We start from the raw sequence: 18,564 nt of genomic DNA, 5'->3' as shown, positions 1-18,564 counted from the left end.
CAACCAATGGCTGATACCAAATGAGAGACTCCCCCCTGGGTACACAGAAAACTGGGTGACTTGGAAGGCACTGAACAGACTGCGCTCTGGCACCACGAGATGCAGAGCCAACCTTCAGAAATGGGGCCACAAAGTGGAATCCTCGACATGCGAGTGCGGAGAAGAGCAAACCACTGACCACTTGCTGCAATGCAACCTGAGCCCTGCCACATGCACAAGGGAGGACCTTCTTGCGGCAACACCAGAGGCACTCCAAGTGGCCAGATACTGGTCAAAGGACATTTAATCAACTACCAAGCTTGCAAACTGTGTGTTTTGTCTGTTTGTTTGCTTGTTTTTGTTAAAAATGTAATACAAATGTCTGGTTGCTGATGACACAATAAATAAATAAATAAAAATAAATGAGCAGATGGGAGGAAATCCAAGTTGTCAAGGTCATTACGGTGAGATGACTTGGTATAAGAGAGGAGCGAGAAGGTTTGGGGAGAGTGAATACTTCAGGTTGTTGGCAAATGATGAATACCTTTATTTATATTCCACCCTATCTCCCTGACGGAGATAAAATCCTGAGTGTACTGGGTAAGGCCCCATCTGCACTGCCATGTATTGCAGTTTGAAATGTCATGATATGTTTAATTCATACGAGGCTTGAATGAAAAGTAATGCCTCCACCTTTGTAACTCCTCAACAGACGGCAGTACTGGTATGCGGCAGGTACTGGCTTGTTCAGAAGTAATGGCTTGTTCAGTGGACAAGTCAACATAGGGGCCACCAAACGCAGCGTGGGTCAAACATGAATCAAGGAACATGAAAGGCACTGCAGACTACTTCAACCAGAGAAGTCAGCCATAGCAGAGATCCTGAGGAACCAGCCTGGACACAGCATATTATTTGAGAACACAGACATGCTGGACCACACCAACAACCACCATGTCAGACTACACAGAGAAGCCATTGAAATCCACAAGCATGTGGACAATTTCAACAGAAAGGAGGAAACCATGAAAATGAACAAAATCTGGCTACCAGTATTAAAAAAAACTCAAAAATTACAACAGCAAAGCCACAGATATGAAACAATCAGGCACATCTAATCACCTCTCAAAAAATGACTGCCCCAGACACTGCCAGGCCATCAAATGCTAATCAAGGTGGTCGGTTGAGACATTCACACCTAGCTCCAGCAGACAAGAGTCCTTTGTCCCACCCTGGTCACTCCACAGATATATAAACCCACTTTCCTAGTTCCAACAGACCTCACAACCTCTAAGGATGCCTGCCATAGATGTGGATGAAACATCAGGAGAGAATGCTTCTCGAACATAGTCAAACAGCCCCGAAAATTAACAGCAACCCAGTGATTCCAGCCATGAATACCTTCAACAAGACATAATTGGTAATGACAGGGGCTCATCTAATCACCTCTCAACAAAAGATTGCCCCAGGCACTGCCAGGCCATCAAATGCTAATCAAGGTGGTCAGTTGAAACATTCACACCTAGCTCCAGCAGACAAGAGTCCTTTGTCCCACCCTGGTCATTCCACAGATATATAAACCCTTTTTCCTAGTTTCCAACAGACCTCACTACCTCTGAGGATGCTTGCCATAGATGTGGATGAAACATCAGGAGAGAATGCTTCTTGAACATAGTCAGACAGCCCCAAAAACTAATAGCAACCCAGTGATTCCAGCCATGAATACGTTCGACAACACATAATTGGTAATGATAGGGACTCATCTAATCACCTCTCAACAAAAGATTGCCCCAGGCACTGCCAGGGCATCAAATGTTAATCAAGGTGGTCAGTTGAAACATTCACACCTAGCTCCAGCAGACAAGAGTCCTTTGTCCCACCCTGGTCACTCCACAGATATATAAACCCTTTTTCCTAGTTCCAACAGACCTCACTATCTCTGAGGATGCTTGCCATAGATGCAGGCGAAACGTCAGGAGAGAATGCCTCTAGAACATGGCCATATAGCCCTTAAAAAACCTACAACAACCCAATAACAACCTTCTTGCAGGAGTTGAGCTTGACTCGGTTTGCGATTGCTTTTCCTTGGGAGAGACTAGCAGGCGGTGTTTTTGTTTTGGTCCTGTTCGATAAGCTCCGCCTCTCGACTTATCATTCTGGGGTGAAGTGGAATAGCAAAAAAGAGGAAATAGGCGGACCGCCCCCTGCTCGCTGATTGGCTGTTGCGCCGCCGGTGAGAACGGGATTGGCTGGCGCGCCCCCCTTATAGAGGTCCCCGGGGCGCGCGCCGCCTCAGTCCGCTCTCCGCCGCCGGAGGAGGTGGTTGTCGTGTAGAGGGAAGGGGAAGGTGGAGTTTCCCCGTTACTGCGCGATGTGCTGAGGCGATGGTGCCGCCGTCCTCCCCGCTCCTGGCCCTCCTCGTTCTCCTCCTTCTCCCCGGCGACCAAGGCCTCTCCCAGAGACGCCTGAGGGGCGGAAGAAGAAGGGCCCCGGGGCCCCCCGTCGTCTTGGGTAAGGGCCCCTGCCCACGCGCGGGTTTCTGGGTGTGTGGGAGGCCCCTGGAGTGGGCATTGCGCGTGGGAATGGAGTGCTCGTGTGCCTTTCAGGGGGAGGTGGCGTGTATGCCTGGCTGGAGCTACGCGGGCAGAGAAAATACGGATTATCTGCTTTGAATCGGATTATATTTCAGAGTAGGCTCATATAATCCGGTTTAAAGAAAATCCGGATTATCTGCTTTGAATCGGATTATATGTCAGTGTAGGCTCATATAATCCAGTTTAAAGGAGATCACCTGCATTATTTGCTTTGATAATCTGAATTATGTGATAGTGTACAACGGGCCAAGGAAAATCGATTATCTGCTTTGAATCGGATTATATTTCATCATATATATCATATAAATCAGAGGATTAAACCGGATTATATTTATATTTGGAGGTGTCTATGGACAACACCGACTCTGGTTTAGAAATGGAGATGAGCACCAACCCTCAGACTCGGACCCGACTGGACGTACTGTCAGGGGAATATCTTGACCCTGCATATGGAGGTTGTGTTTATGTGTGCATGTATGTGTGGGAGGTAGGTTGTGTAGATATTTTTATGTAGAGGATGTGTAGATTTACAAGAAAGCCCAGTGCAATTATAGATATAGGGAGAGAGAAAACGGCACGTCTATATAAATAAAAATGTAATATTCGTTTGTGGGATTAACAGAACTCAAAAACACTGGATGAATGGACACCAAATTTGGACACAAGACACCTAATAACCCAATGTATGTCCTTCACTCAAAAAAATTGATTTCGTCATTTGGGAGTTGTAGTTCCTGGGATTTATAGTTCACCTACAATCAAAGAGCATTCTGAACACCACCAAAGATGGAATTGAACCAAACATGGCGCACAGGAAACACTAGAAAACACTAGAAGAGTTTGGTGAGCATTGACCTTGAGTTTGGGAGTTGTAGTTCACCTACATCCGGAGAGAACTGTGGACTCAAACAATGATGGATCTGGTCCAAACTTGGCATGAATATTCCATGCGTCCAAATATGAACACAGATGGAGTTTAGGGGAAATTGACCTTGACATTTGGGAGTTGTAGTTACTTGGATTTATAGTTCACCTACAATCAAAGAGCATTCTGAACTCCACCAACGATAGAATTGAACTAAACGTGGCACAACAGGACTCCCATGACCAACAGAAAACACTAGAAGGGTTTGGTGGGCATTGACCTTGAGTTTTGGAGTTGTAGTTCACTTCCATCCAGAGAGCACTGTGGATTCAAACAATGATGGATCTGTACCAAACTTGACACGAATATTCCATATGCCCAAATATGAACACTGGTGGAGTTTGGGGGAAATTGACCTTGACATTTGGGAGTTGTAGTTACTGCGATTTATAGTTCACCTACAATCAGAGAGCATTCTGAACCCCACCAATTACAGAAATGGGGCAAACTTCCCACACAGAACCCCCATGACCAACAGAAAATACTTAATGCCATCCAGTCCAACTCCCTTCACGAGGGCAAGAAAACGTAATCAAAGCCCTCCTGACAAAGAGCCATCCAGCCATAGATAGAGATAGATATGATTCACACACACACAGAGATATAGTATCATAGATTTGAAAGGGACCCCTAAAGAAGGACAATGATATGTTGCATCTTCCAGAGTAGGCAAATCAGACAATTTCCACATCAACACTGGCAAATAAACAACAAGAAATACTGTTTACTCACAAGCATAAAGGAATTACATATATTAGAAAACAATACTTTCTCATTACATTATTTTCCAGATCACCAGACTGGGCCACAGCAATGCGTGGCAGGGGACGGCTAGTAAATAAATATAATCACGATCTGTCAACTGCAAAAGGCCACCTTACTTGGATCATTTGAAAATACATCACACAGTTCTAAATGCTTGGGAAGTGTTCGAATTGGGATTTTGTGATTCAAAATCCAGTATATATCTCTCATTTGCTGTGTTATACTGTGTTTTTGTATCAGTAAAACAACAACAATAATAACAGACCTTGGCCTGCACTTAAACACAATTGGCCCTGACAGAATTACCATCTGTCAGCTGCAGAAGGCCACACTACTGGGATCTGCACACATTATGCGCCGATACATCACACAGTCCTAGACACTTGGGAATGTCTGATGTGTGATCCAATTCAACAGCCAGCAGAGTGTCTGCTGTGGGCTCACCTTGTTGTGTTTCAAATAATAATCTATATAAATAAAAATGTAATGTTCGTTTGTGGGACTAGCAGAACTCAAAAACCACTGGACAAATTGACACCAAATTTGGACACAAGACAGCTAGTGAATGCATGTCCTTCACTAAAAAAAAATTGATTTTGTCATTTGGGAGTTGTAGTTGCTGGGATTTATAGTTCACCTACAATCAAAGAGCATTCTGAATCCCACCAATGATGGAATTGAACCAAACTTGGCACACAGTTCTCCCATGACTAACAGAAAATACTGGAAGCGTTTGGTGGGCAGTGTCCTTTGGTTTTGGAGTTGTAGTTCACCTACATCCAGAGAGAACTGTGGACTCAAACAATGATGGATCTGGACCAAACTCTACTTGATTACTCAATACGCCCAAATGTGAACACTGGTGGAGTTTGGGGAAAATAGAATCTTGACATTTTGGACTTGTAATTGCTGGGATTTATAGTTCACCTACAATCACAGAGCATTCTGAACCCCCACCAACAATAGAATTGGGCCAAACCTCCCACACAGAAACCCCATGTGGGCCACAGCAACGCGTGGCAGCGGATAGCTAGTTTGTATAAATAAAAATGTAATGTTCGTTTGTGGTATTAACGGAGCTCAAAAACCACTGGACGAATTGACACCAAATTTGGACACAAGACACCTATCAGGCCAATGTATGTCCATCAAAGCCGGAATTGAAAACTTGACTACAGATTCCAAGTGTAGACTCTTCAAGGAAGCAGATGAAACAAAAGATCACACCCTGAGCTGCTGCAAGAAGATTGCGCAGATAGACTACAAGCAGAGGCACAATACCGTTGCTCAGATGGCCCATTGGAACACAAACACCATCTGCCTGCAACAAAGAACTGGTGGGATCACAAGCTGGAAAAAGTTACTGAGAATGAACACGTCAAGCTACTCTGGGACTTCCGAATTCAGAGAGACAAGAGTTTTGGAGCACAATACTCCTGACCTCACGATCGTGTTAAAAAACAAAGTATGGATTGTCAATGTCGCAATCTCAGGTGACAACAGGATTGAAGAGAAACAAGTGGAAAAGCTGACAAGATATGAGGATTTAAAGATCGAACTGCAAAGACTCTGGCACAAGCCAGTCAAAGTGGTCCCAGTGGTGATTGGTATACTGGGTACAGTGCCTAAAGACCTTGGCCTGCACTTAAACACAATCGGTACTGACAAAAGGCTGCAAAAAGGCCACCCTACTGGGATTTGCACGCATTATTTGCCAATACATCACATAGTCCTAGACACTTGGGAAGTGTCTGACGTATGATCCAATACAAAAACTAGCATAGTGATCTTAGAATCATAGAATCATAGAATCAAAGAGTTGGAAGAGACCTCATGGGCCATCCAGTCCAACCCCCTGCCAAGAAGCAGGAATATTGCATTCAAATCACCCCTGACAAATGGCCATCCAGCCTCTGCTTAAAAGCTTCCAATGAAGGAGCCTCCACCACACTCCGGGCAGAGAGTTCCACTGCTGAACGGCTCTCACAGTCAGGAAGTTCTTCCTAATGTTCTTCCTAATCTTGTTTGCTATGTACTACTCTTGTTGTTTTTCATAATAATAATAATAATAATAATAATAATAATAATCAAACTGCAAAGACTGTGGCACAAGCCAGTCAAGATGGTCCCAGTGGTGATCGGCACACTGGGTGCAGTGCCTAAACACCTTGGCCTGCACTTAAACACAATCGGCACTGACAAAATTACCATCTGCCAGCTGCAAAAGGCCACCTTACTGGGATCTGCAGACATTATTCGCCGATACATCACACAGTCCTAGACGCTTGGGAAGTGTCCGACGTGTGATCCAGTACAACAGCCAGCAGAGTAATCTTGTTTGCTGTGGACTAATCTTGTTGTGTTTCAAATAATAGTAATAATGAAATCAGAGTACGGTTAGAAAGTGGAATTGGTTGAAAAGCGGAACTCAGGTTATTTTAGTATTCAGATGCATTCAGGTTGCAGAAAAATAGAAATGGCACCCTCTAGGCAAGAAGAATGGATGAAAGATCGGACCTCTCATTAAATTAACGGCACGTCTCTATAATTTGCAAGCTTTGCAAGGCAGGAGACGCCTGCATCCTGTCATTGCTTATTTCTCAAGGTTGAAATCCCTGGTAAAAGCATTGTGAGACAACGGTTGAATTTCTCAAGCAGCTCTTCAGAAGGAACTGGGGGGGATAGAGCCTTGACAGTCAAATCTCCAGAGTGCTGCTGCCACTCAGTTCCGAATTGCCCAGTGTTCTTGTATGCAAATGGGCAAAAGTTCTAAATCAGAGTTGGAAGAGACCTCGTGGGCCATCTAGTCCAACCCCATTCTGCCAAGAAGCAGGAAAATTGCATTCAAAGCACCCCGACAGATGGCCATCCAGCCTCTGTTTAAAAGCTTCCAAAGAAGGAGCCTCCACCACACTCCGGGGCAGAGAGTTCCACTGCTGAACGGCTCTCACAGTCAGGAAGTTCTTCCTTGTGTTCAGATGGAATCTCCTCTCTTGTAGTTTGAAGCCATTGTTCCATTGCGTCCTAGTCTCCAGGGCAGCAGAAAACAAGCTTGCTCCCTCCTCCCTATGACCCTCTCACATATTTATACATGGCCCTAATCATGTCTCCTTTCATCTTTCTCTTTTTCAGGCTAAACATGCCCAGCTCCTTTAGCTGCTCCTCATAGGGCTTGTTCTCCAGACCCTTGATGATTTTAGTTGCCCTCCTCTGGACACATTACAGCTTGTCAATATCTCTCTTCAATTGTGGTGCCCAGAATTGGATACAATTCTTTGATTGTAGGTGAACTATAAATCCCAGCAACTACAACTCCCAAATGTCAAGGTCTATTTCCTCCAAAATCCATCTGTGCTCATGTTTGAGCACATTATTGAGTATTCATGCCAAATTTGATCTACATCCATCACTGAGTCCACACTGCTCTCTGGATGTCGGTGAACTACAACTCCCAAAATCAATGTCAATGCCCACCAAACCCTTCTAGTGTTTTCTGTCAGTCCTCCTCCCTATGACTTCCTTTCACATATTTATACATGGCTATCATGTCACCTCTCAGCCTTCTCTTCTGCAGGCTAAACCAGCCCAGCTCTTTAAGCCACTCCTCACAGAGCTTGTTCTCCAGACCCTTGATCATTTTAGTCTCCCTCCCCTGGACACATTCCAGCTTGTCAAGGTCCAGTTGTGGTCTACTTACTTACTTAGGCGATCCCTTGTTGGTTGAGTAGGATAGTCTTTCAGGATCAGAATTCTTGTGAGTCTGTAGGTGACTGTGGAGCCCTATTCTTGATCTGCATCTTCTTCCACAGTGAGGGCATTGGTTTCCAGGTGGAAGGCAGTCAGGGTTGGCTTGATGCACCTTCCTCTTGGCACGTTTCTCTCTTTCGCCCTCCATTCGTGGCTCTTCAAATTCTGCAGAACTGCTGGTCACAGCTGATCTCTAGCGGGAGCGCTCAAGGGCCAGGGCTTCCCAGTTCTCAGTGTCTGTGCCAGAGTTTTTAAGGTTGGCTTTTAGCCCATCTTTAAATCTCTTTTCCTGTCCACCAACATTCCATTTTCCGTTCTTGAGTTCGGAGTAGAGCCACTGCTTTGGGAGACGGTGGTCGGGCATCTGGACAACGTGGCCGGTCCAGCGGAGTGGATGGCGGAGGACCATCGCTTCAATGCTGGTGGTCTTTGCTTCTTCCAGCACGCTGATGTTTGTCTGCCTGTCTTCCCAAGAGATTTGTAGGATTTTCCGGAGGCAGTGCTGATGGAATCGTTCCAGGAGTTGCATGTGACATCTGTAGACAGTCCACGTCTCGTAGGCATATAGCAGGGTTGGGAGGAAAATAGCTTTATAAACAAGCACCTTGGTATCCCTACAGATGTCCTGTCCTCAAACACTCTATGTGTCATTTGGAAAAATGCTGCACTCGCAGAGCTCAGGCGGTGTTGTATTTCATTGTCAATGTTGACTTTGGTGGAGAGCTGGCTGCCAAGCTAGAGGAAATTGTCCACATTTTCTAATGTTACACCATTAAGCTGTATCACTGGCATTGGAGACGGATTGGCTGGTGACTGCTGGAAGAGCACTTTGGTTTTCTCGGATGTTCAATGACAAGCCGAGCTTCTCGTATGCTTCTACGAAGGTGTTTAGAGATGCTTGTAGGAGAGCGACTAAAATGATCAAGGGTCTGGAGAACAAGCCCTATGAGGAGTGGCTTAAGGAGCTGGGCATGTTTAGCCTGAAGAAGAGAAGGCTGAGAGGAGATATGATAGCCATGTATAAATATGTGAGAAGAAGTCACAGGGAGGAGGGAGCAAGTTTGTTGTCTGCTTCCCTGGAGACTAGGACACGGAACTACAAGAAAGGAGATTCCATCTGAACATGAGGAAGAACTTCCTGACTGTGAGAGCCGTTCAGCAGTGGAACTCTCTGCCCTGGAGTGTGGTAGAGGCTTCTTCTTTGGAAGCTTTTAAACAGAGGCTGGATGGCCATCTGTCAGGGGTGCTTTGAATGCAACATTCCTGCTTCTAGGCAGGGGGTTGGACTGGACGGCCCATGAGGTCTCTTCCAACTCTTTGATTCTATGTTTCTTCTGAATGCGCACATACTGTGTTGTCATCAGCATATTGGAGTTCTATAACATGTTGTAACCTTGGTTTTCAGTCTGCTGAGGTTAAATAGCTTGCCATCTGTCTGAAAGATGATTTCCACTCCGGTGGGAAGCTTCCCAACAACAAGATGAAGTATCATATAAATGACTAGCCATCCCCTGCCACGTGTTGCTGTGGCCCACTCTTATGATCTGGAAAATAAAGTAATGAGAAAGTGTTGGTTTCTAATATACGGAATGTCTTTCTGCTTGTGGGTAAACAGTATTTCTTGTTGTTTCTTCGTCAGTGTTGATGTAGAGATTATCTGGTTAGCCTATTCTGGAACATGCAACATATCATTGTCCTTTAGGGGTCCCTTTCAAATCTATGGTACTATATCTGTGTGTGTGGGAATCATATCCATCAATCTATATCTATGGCTGGATGTCTCTTTGTCAGGAGGGCTTTGATTACGTTTTCTTGTCCTGTTGAAGGGAGTTGGACTGGATGGCCTTAAGTATTTTCTGTTGGTCATGGGGGTTCTGCCCCAATTCTGTCGTTGGTGGGGTTCAGAATGCTTTTTGATTGCAGGAGAACTATAAATCCCAGTAACTACAAATCCCAAATGTCAAGGTCTATTTCCTCCAAACCCCATTTGTGTGCATATTTGGGCGCATGGAATATTCACGCGAAGTTTGGTCCAGATCCATCATTATTTGAGTCCACAGTACTCTCTGGATGTAGGTGAACTACAACTCCCAAACTCAAGGTCAATGCCCACCAAACCCTTTTGGTGTTTTCTGTTGGTCATGGGAGTTTTGTATTGAATGTTTGGTTCAATTCCATCATTGGTGGAGTTCGGAATGCTCTTTGATTGTAAGTAAACTAAAAATCCCAATTGTAAGTAAACTACAACTCCCAAATGACAAAATCATAATGTTTTGAGTGCGATTTCGTTCATTGGTTCTTTTGTTTTTAAGGTACTCATTATGCACAGAGCATTTTTATATATATAGAAGATGGAAAAATAACGTGTTCTTGTATGCAAACGGGCAAAAGTAGGGTGCATTCTTTTTGTTCTAATTCCCGTGTTTGCAAGGAAATGCCAGCCATAAATCTGGAGAGCTGCTGCCAGTCCGTGCCAGTACTGAGCTTAAGGGCTCTGTGTCTGACTCAGTGCTAAGCAACTTCTTATGCTTTTGTAACAACAACAACAAAAATTCCCATAGCATAGTAAACATTGATACATTTATTTTGACAGAACCTTTAATGGACCTGAGTCTCCACTTCGTGAGCGAAGGGCAATGGCATTTTGTTTAGATCTCCGGAGAGTCAGCAAATACCTTGGCTGAACTACTCAGGGATGCCTTGTTTTTGCGCATGGGAATTGTTAGAGTCACTGTTGTGGGGAAACCGTTCGGAAGTAAACTCTAGGTTACTTTCGGACAGTGCTCCTCAACCTTTGGCCTTGCGATGTTCTGACCGGCCAGTGCGGCCAATGCTCAGGCATTATGGGAGCTTATGTGCAAAACATGGTGAGGGCCAAAGGTTGGGAATCACTTGGGTGATTGTTTTTTTGTGTCACAGCTCAGCAGATCTGTGGTATGGGGCAGGGCCAGTCTTATCAGAGGTTAGATGATCTCTTCAGGTGTGTGTGTGTGTGTCTTGTGTATACTTGTGCACACATAGTACGGTATTTTGCATTTAAGAGTGAGATCCATTAGAATTGAATGGGCACAGTATGTACTGTAAATACTCGAGTATAAGCCTAGTTTTTCAGACTTTTTGGAGGGCTGAAAAAGTCCCTCTCAGCTTATACTCGAGTCAAGGTTATTTATTATTTTACTCTGTGCGGTGTTATCTGTACGCAGATGACGTCCAACTCTGTCACTCCTTTCCACCAACTACTAAGGTCCTGAACCGGTGCTTGGCCGCTGTGTCGGACTGGATGAGGGCTAACAAATTGAAACTGAATCCAGACAAGACAGAGGTACTCCTGGTCAGTCGAAAGGCCGAACAGGGCATAGGGTTACAGCCTGTGCTGGACGGGGTCGCACTCCCCCTGAAGACGCAGGTTCGCAGCTTGGGTGTGACCCTGGATTCTTCGCTAAGCTTGGAACCCCATGTTTCGGCGGTTTCCAGGGGAGCATTTGCACAATTAAAACTTGTGCGCCAGCTGCGCCCGTATCTTGGGAAGTCTGACTTGGCCACGGTAGTCCACGCTCTGGTTACATCCTGCATAGATTACTGCAACGCGCTCTACGTGGGGTTGCCCTTGAAGACTGCCCGGAAGCTTCAGATGGTCCAGCGTTCGGCAGCCAGGTTGCTAACGGGAGCGGCACTCAGGGAGCATACCACTCCGCTGCTGAGCCAGCTCCACTGGCTGCCAATTAGCTTCCGAGCACAATTCAAAGTGCTGGTGTTCACCTATAAAGCCCTAAATGACTCCGGCCCTGTTTACCTCTCCGAACGTATTCTCCCCTACGAACCATCAAGATTATTAAGATCATCTGGTGAGGCCCTGCTCTTGATCCCATCGGCCTCGCAAGCGTGCCTGGTGGGGACGAGGGACAGGGCCTTCTCGGTGGTGGCCCCTCGGCTATGGAATGCCCTACCCGTAGACATCAGGCAGGCCCCTTCGTTGCTGGCATTCCGGAGGAAGGTCAAGACGTGGCTCTATGAACAAGTGTTCGGCTAACAATGCAACTGAACTCATGAAGACGGTATATATGAACAAAGGAACGGTAGAAGGATTATGAGAACGGAATCTGATTTTTACTGAGGCGTTGATGACTATGTTGTGTTGCTTGTATTGTCTGTCGTGTATGTTGTGTTTTAACTAATTGTTATTGTTATATAAATTGTATTGTAAACTGCATTGAGTCGCCGAATTAGGCTGAAAAATGCGGTATAAAAATAAAGCAAATAAATAAATAAATACTATTATATTTATTACATTTATTACATATTTATAACATTTATTATTTTACTTTATTGTTGTTATTATTACATTTATTATTTTACTCTATTTATTTTTATTGGAAGAGTACGCAAGCACATTGAAGACGGTCAGAACGATTTACTCGAGTATAAGCCTAGTTTTTCAGCCCCTTTTTTAGACTGAAAAAGCTCCCCTCGGCTTATACTCGGGTCAAGGTTATTTATTCTTTTACTCTGTTATTAGTATTATTTTATTACATTTATTATTTTACTCTATTATTATTATTATATTTACATTATTTTGCTCTATTATTATTCTTTTTATTATTTTGTTCTGTTATTATTATTATTATTACATTTACAGTATTTCACCCTATTATTATTGCATTTATTATTTTAATCTATTTATTATTATTATTATTATTACATTTACAGTATTTTACAATATTATTACATTTATTATTTTACTCCATTATTATTGTTTTTATTGCATTTTCATTATTTTGCTCTTTTTTATTATATTTATTATTTTAATAATAAGTACATTTACATTGAAGGAGGTTAGAATAATGCCTTAATAAGAGTTGGACAGTCTTATCTTAAATTACAGTTTTATGTAAATATTCAAAAACATTTAACCTCCTGATGCCTCAATTAATGTAATTTTATTGGTATCTATTTTTATTTTGAAATTTACCAGTATCTGTTGCATTTCCCGTCCTCGGCTTATACTCGAGTCAATCTGTTTTCCCAGTTTTTGTGGTAAAATTAAGTGCCTCGGCTTCTATTCGGGTCGGCTTATACTCGAGTATATACGGTAAGTTACTAGCAGTCTCCTGCCACACATTGCTGTGGCCCAGTCTGGTGATCTCATTACTTTAATTTCCAGTCTGGAAATTTAGGGGTTCCTTCCAAATCTTTGATACCGCATCTGTCATGTATATATGTGTGTGTGTGAATGGCTGGATGGCCCTTTGTCAGGAGGGCTTTGATTATGTTTTCTTGCCCTGGTGAAGGGAGTTGGACTGGATGGCCTTAAGACAGCATTTCTCAACCTGGGAAGTCAAGACCTGGGGGGGGGGGGGTCACCAGGGGTGTGTCAAAAGGGTCACCAAAGACCACCAGAAAACGCAGTATTTTCTGTTGGTCATGGGGGTTCTGTGTGGGATGTTTGGCCCAATTCCATCGTTAGTGGGGTTCAAAATTTATTTATTTATTTATTTATTATTTAAACTTACATGCCGCCACTCCCCTGGGGCTCGGAGCGGCTTACAAGAATAGCTAAAATCTAAAAAAGTTTAAAAGCAATTTAAAACAATTTAAAAACAACAGTATCAAACATTAAAAGCCTGTCGGAACAGGTATGTCTGACATGCCCTGCGGAAAGCTGGTAAGTCCCGCAGGGCACGAACTTCGGGTGGCAGAGCATTCCAGAGTGATGGCGCCACTGCTGTGAAGGCTCTGCGTCTGGTTGCCGTTAGACGCAAGGTCTTGACACTGGGGACTTCCAATAGATCTTGGTCCTCAGAGCGGAGGGATCTCTGGGGTTGGTAGGGGGTGAGACGATCCCTCAGATACATTGGCCCCAGACCATGCAAGGCCTTAAAGGTGAGTACCATCACTTTGAAAGTGATCCGGTGCTCAATTGGTAACCAATGCAGCTGTCGTAAGATTGGTGTTATGTGGCATCTCATCGGAATTCCCGCAAGAAACCGAGCAGCTGCGTTTTGTACCAACTTGAGCTTCCGAATCACCGACAGAGGGAGGCCAATGTAGAGGGCGTTACAGTAGTCCAGCCTTGAGATGACCGTGGCCTGGATCACCGTAGCTAGGCCGTCCCTGGACAGGGAGGGGGCCAGCCGTCTAGCCTGCCGCAGGTGAAAGAAGGCGGTTCTGCTCACGGCGGAGACCTGGGCCTCCATTGTCAGCAGAGGGTCCAAAAGGACTCCCAGACTCTTTACCAATGATGATGGGCATAACGCCTCGCCATCCAGGGTGGGCAGATGGATGTCCCCACTGCCCGGTCGACCCAGCCATAGGATCTCAGTCTTTGCTGGATTCACCCTCAACCTGCTGGCACGCAGCCATCCAGTAACGGCCTTGAGGCACTGATGGAAACAATCGGGTACAGAGTCCAGTCGGCCTTGATTGTAGGTGAACTACAAAATGCTCCTTGATTGTAGGTGAACTACAAATCCCAGTAATTACAACTCCCACATGTCAAGGTCTATTTCCCCCAAACTCCATATGTGTTTATATTTGGGCATATTGAGTATTTGTGCCAAGTTTGGTCGAGATCCATCATTGTTTGAGTCCTCAGTGCTCTCTAGATGTAGGTGAACTACAACTCCAAAACTATGTCCTCTCGTTCAAATCCTCATCTGTTCCATCGTCTTGGCCAATGAACGGATCATTTTCTGATTCAAGTTTGTCTGTTTATCCTGAGATTCCGAATGCTTGCTCGAAGAGCCAAGTTTTCAGTCTTTTTCAAAAGGTCAGGGGGGAGGGAGTTGGTCTAATATTCCTAGGCAAGGAGTTCCACAGCTGAGGGCTCACCACAGAGAAGGCCCTGTTTCCCGTCCCCGCCAAACATGCAGGATCGAGAGCAGGATCTCCTCCGACGATTTCAAGTTCCTGGTGGGTTCATAGGAAGAGATGTGTTTGGATAGATAAGCTGGGCGGGAACCGTTTAGGGTTTTATAGGCTAAAGCCAGCACTTTGAATTATGCCCAGTAGCAAACTGGTAGCCAGTGGAGCTGATGCAACAGCACCGCTCCTGTCAGCAACCTGGCTGCCGCACGCTGGACCATTTGGAGCTTCCGAGCCATTTTCAAAGGCAACCCCACGTAGAGCGCGTTGCAGTAGTCTATACGGGATGTAACCATTACTGTGGATTACTGTGGCCAGGTCAGACTTTCCAAGGTACGGGTGTAGCTGGCGCAAAAGTTTTAACTGTGCAAATGCTCCCCGGGTCAACACCAAAACCTGGGGATCCAGGCTTCCTCTTTTTGATCAAATCTCCAACATTTTCTTGTATTTCTTTATGGTGCCATTGAAATACCTTCCTGCTGAAGCGGTACCTATTTATCTACTTACAGCTATTTTCAATCTGCTAGGTGTGCAGTGAGCCTGGCTGAAGGTCAGGCACTCACCCCTGACCCGAGCTTCGAACTGCCAACCTTTCAATTGGAAAGATTTATTGCAGTTGGTGGTTAACCTGCTGTGCTAAAACCCTGGTTGGTCTTTAGGTTGCCACAATTCAGAAATAATTTGAAGAACACCATTAATCTTACTGTTATACTCATAACGTTCAACACCTATGACCTACTTTGCACTGACATAGTAAAAGGAGAATTCAAGGTTGCATCTGTCTGCGAAGTTAGGAAAATGGAAATTGGTTTTAAAAAAAGAATAATGGGGAAACCGGGTCAGTAGTCAGGGAAATGGTAATTACCGTATATACCCGAGTATAAGTCGACCCAAATATAAGCTGAGGCACCTAATTTTACCAAAAAACCCTGGGAAAATGTACTGACTTCAGTATAAGCCGAGAGTGGGAAATGAAGATGCTACTGGTAAATTTCAAAATAAAAATAAATACCAATAAATTATATTGAGGCATCAGTAGATTAAATGTTTTTGAATATTTACATAAAGCTGTAATTCAAGATAAGACTGTCCAACTCTGATTAAACCATTATTCTAAACTTCTTCAATGTAAATATGCTTACATATCCTTCCAATAATAATGAATAAAGTAAAATAATAACAAAAACAAATAATAGTGTAAAATAATAACTGTAATAACTGTTCTGGGACGACTGTTCCAGGGGCTCCAATTTTGTGCTTTGCACTGAGTGTTTGTTCATAGTCCTAAGTTGCAGGGATTTTGCAGATAGGTGGCTCCTTTGGCTGCATTCATAGGGCAAGCCACCTGTCAATAATAGTTAGGATCCCTGGTCCCGCCCCTCTCTGGGTCTTTTGGAGTTAGTCTCAGCAAAGGAAGTCTATGCAGAGGATGTATACAGACATCCTCCTGTACAAAGGCTTCGTTCCTTAAGACTTCCCAGGGGAGAACAGTCTTAAGAGCCTCTAAAGATTCCCAAAGGTTCTGGGGAAACAGCCTTACAGCCCTGAGGAATTCCGGAGGGAATAACAGCTCTAACCATCAAGATCTCCAGCCAAGTGACTACAGGCCTGCTGGTATGTCTGCTCGGTTCTGAGACGCAGTTCAGCCAGTGGTAGATCGAAATCAGTCAGGTTTAGGTTCACAGTAGCCTGGGAGGAGCGAAAAAAGGGGAATTTTCCTTTGAACAAAGTTATTGAAGATAGTGCCTGTTCCCTGTGAACAAATTTGAGAGAACTGGTTTCTTTACCAAGCAAACTTTACAATTCCTGTTTGTTCATCAATAAAAGACTTATATTTAAGCTCAAGCCTCCTAAAGACTGTTTAATGAGGGAAATTTCTTTAAAGGCTCCTTTTCGGGGGCCCTGGCTTCCCACTGGATTCAAGCCATACATCCTCTCTTAAAGGCACTTCATTTCAGGTCCAGCAACGACAGAACAATAGCAATACAGTAAAATAATAAATGTAACAGTAACAACAATAATGAAATAATACATTTAATAATAACAACAAAGTAAAATAGTAAATAACCCTGACTCGAGTATAAGCCGGGGAGACGTTTTCAGCCTTAAAAAAGGACTGAAAAACTAGGCTTATAATTGAGTATATACAGTAAAATATGCTTGTGTGATGACTTTTTGGATAAGCAGCTGAAAAAGGACAGTCAGCACCTGTGACAGTTGGAACAGAGAAGAATATTCAGGCAGTTTAATGATACACACCCATTCTGCAATATCTTTAAATGGTTTGGAATATGTTCATTAACCGCTTGTAAATTTGCCTGTAGGCGATACCATTGCTTTATTATGGTGTAGATGCTTCAGCATGCAAATGAACTGGAATCAGTTTCAGTTAATGATGTGTGTGTGTACGCACACACACTATTTCAGCAATCTAAAGCATTTTAAGATCATATAGTCATGCAGATTTGAAGCCAAGATCCTTACATTCCAAAGAATTTTTATTTTGGGGCCAAAATGCAGACATCATTGGCAATAAATAGGCCTTCAAGAGTCAAATGTTCAACAATCTGGGTGTAGAAGCAACATAAGCCTGCCTCATATGTATATTTCCACAAATCAGGGCCCCCAACAAAAGCTGGGACATAGAACAGGTCAAGGTTTACCCTGAATGCATGTCTACTACACATACACAGTTTGCTAGATACAGAAACTGCAACACTTCCCTCTACCTCAGTGGGTCTTAACCTGTGGGCTGTAGACACCAGTGGACCATAAGGATGTAAATCTGAACCGCGAGCCTCCTTCCTCTTTATTTAATTTCCGCTCCTTTCACGCCACCTGCCACTATTTCCCTGTCACTAACTATGGCATTTGTTCTGTATCAGAAATTAGAGTTGATGTGGTCTATACAATGCAATTTTCTAAATCAGCACCCCAAACCAAATCTAAAGTTGACCAAAAACTGATTCGTAACCCTTTTGGTTGGAAAGTTATTTATTTATCGTCTTGGGAGCGAACAAAAACAGTTGTGTTAAAAAAAAACTCGACAATGTTTGCAAACTTGGCATTCTATTAAATGTCCTTTGACCAGTATCTGGCCACTTGAAGTGCCTCTGGTGTTGCTATAAGAAGGTCCTCCATTGTGCATGTGGCAGGGCTCAGGTTGCATTGCAGCAGGTGGTCAGTGGTTTGCTCTTCTCCACACTCCCATGTCGTGGACTCCATTTGGTAGCCCCATTTCCCAAGGTCGGCTCTGCATCTCGTGGTGCCAGAGCACAGTCTGTTCAGCACCTTCCAAGTCGCCCAGTTTTCTGTGTGCCCAGGGCGGAGTCTCTCATTTGGTATCAGCCATTGATTGAGGTTCTGAGTTTGAGCCTGCCACTTTTGGACTCTCGCTTGCTGAGGTGTTCCAGTGAATGTCTCTGTAGATCCTAGAAAACTATTTCTTGATTTAAGGCATTGGTGTGCTAGCTGATATCTAAACAGGGGATGAGCTGGACATGTCACTGCCTTGGTCCTTTCACTATTGGTTGCTACTTCCCGGCGGTGGTGCAATACCAGCTAAACAGTGTAATTTCTCCAGTGGTGTAGGGCGCAGACACCCTGTGATAATGCGGCATGTCTCATTAAGAGCCACCTCCATTGTTTTAGCGTGGTGAGATTTGTTCCACACTGGGCATACATACTCAGCAGCAT

At 44.1% G+C, this 18,564-nt stretch overlaps 1 protein-coding gene across 1 annotated transcript in view; it reads left to right on the top strand.

Moving 5' to 3' along the window:
• Positions 1 to 2,286: 2,286 nt before the first annotated feature.
• The window catches only part of PLA2G15 (phospholipase A2 group XV), a 58,777-nt gene continuing 42,499 nt past the window's right edge, over positions 2,287 to 18,564 (top strand). The window contains exon 1 of the mRNA XM_060788338.2: positions 2,287 to 2,487. Within this exon, the coding sequence (XP_060644321.2) occupies positions 2,361 to 2,487 (127 nt within the window). The 5' untranslated portion in view covers positions 2,287 to 2,360. The remainder of the gene's footprint in view (positions 2,488 to 18,564) is intronic.

The sequence above is a fragment of the Anolis sagrei genome, chromosome 8 (genome assembly GCF_037176765.1).
Source record: "Anolis sagrei isolate rAnoSag1 chromosome 8, rAnoSag1.mat, whole genome shotgun sequence".
NCBI lineage: Eukaryota > Metazoa > Chordata > Lepidosauria > Squamata > Dactyloidae > Anolis > Anolis sagrei.
Note: the sequence above shows the minus strand (reverse complement) of the source record. Positions and strands in the feature narration are given on the sequence as shown.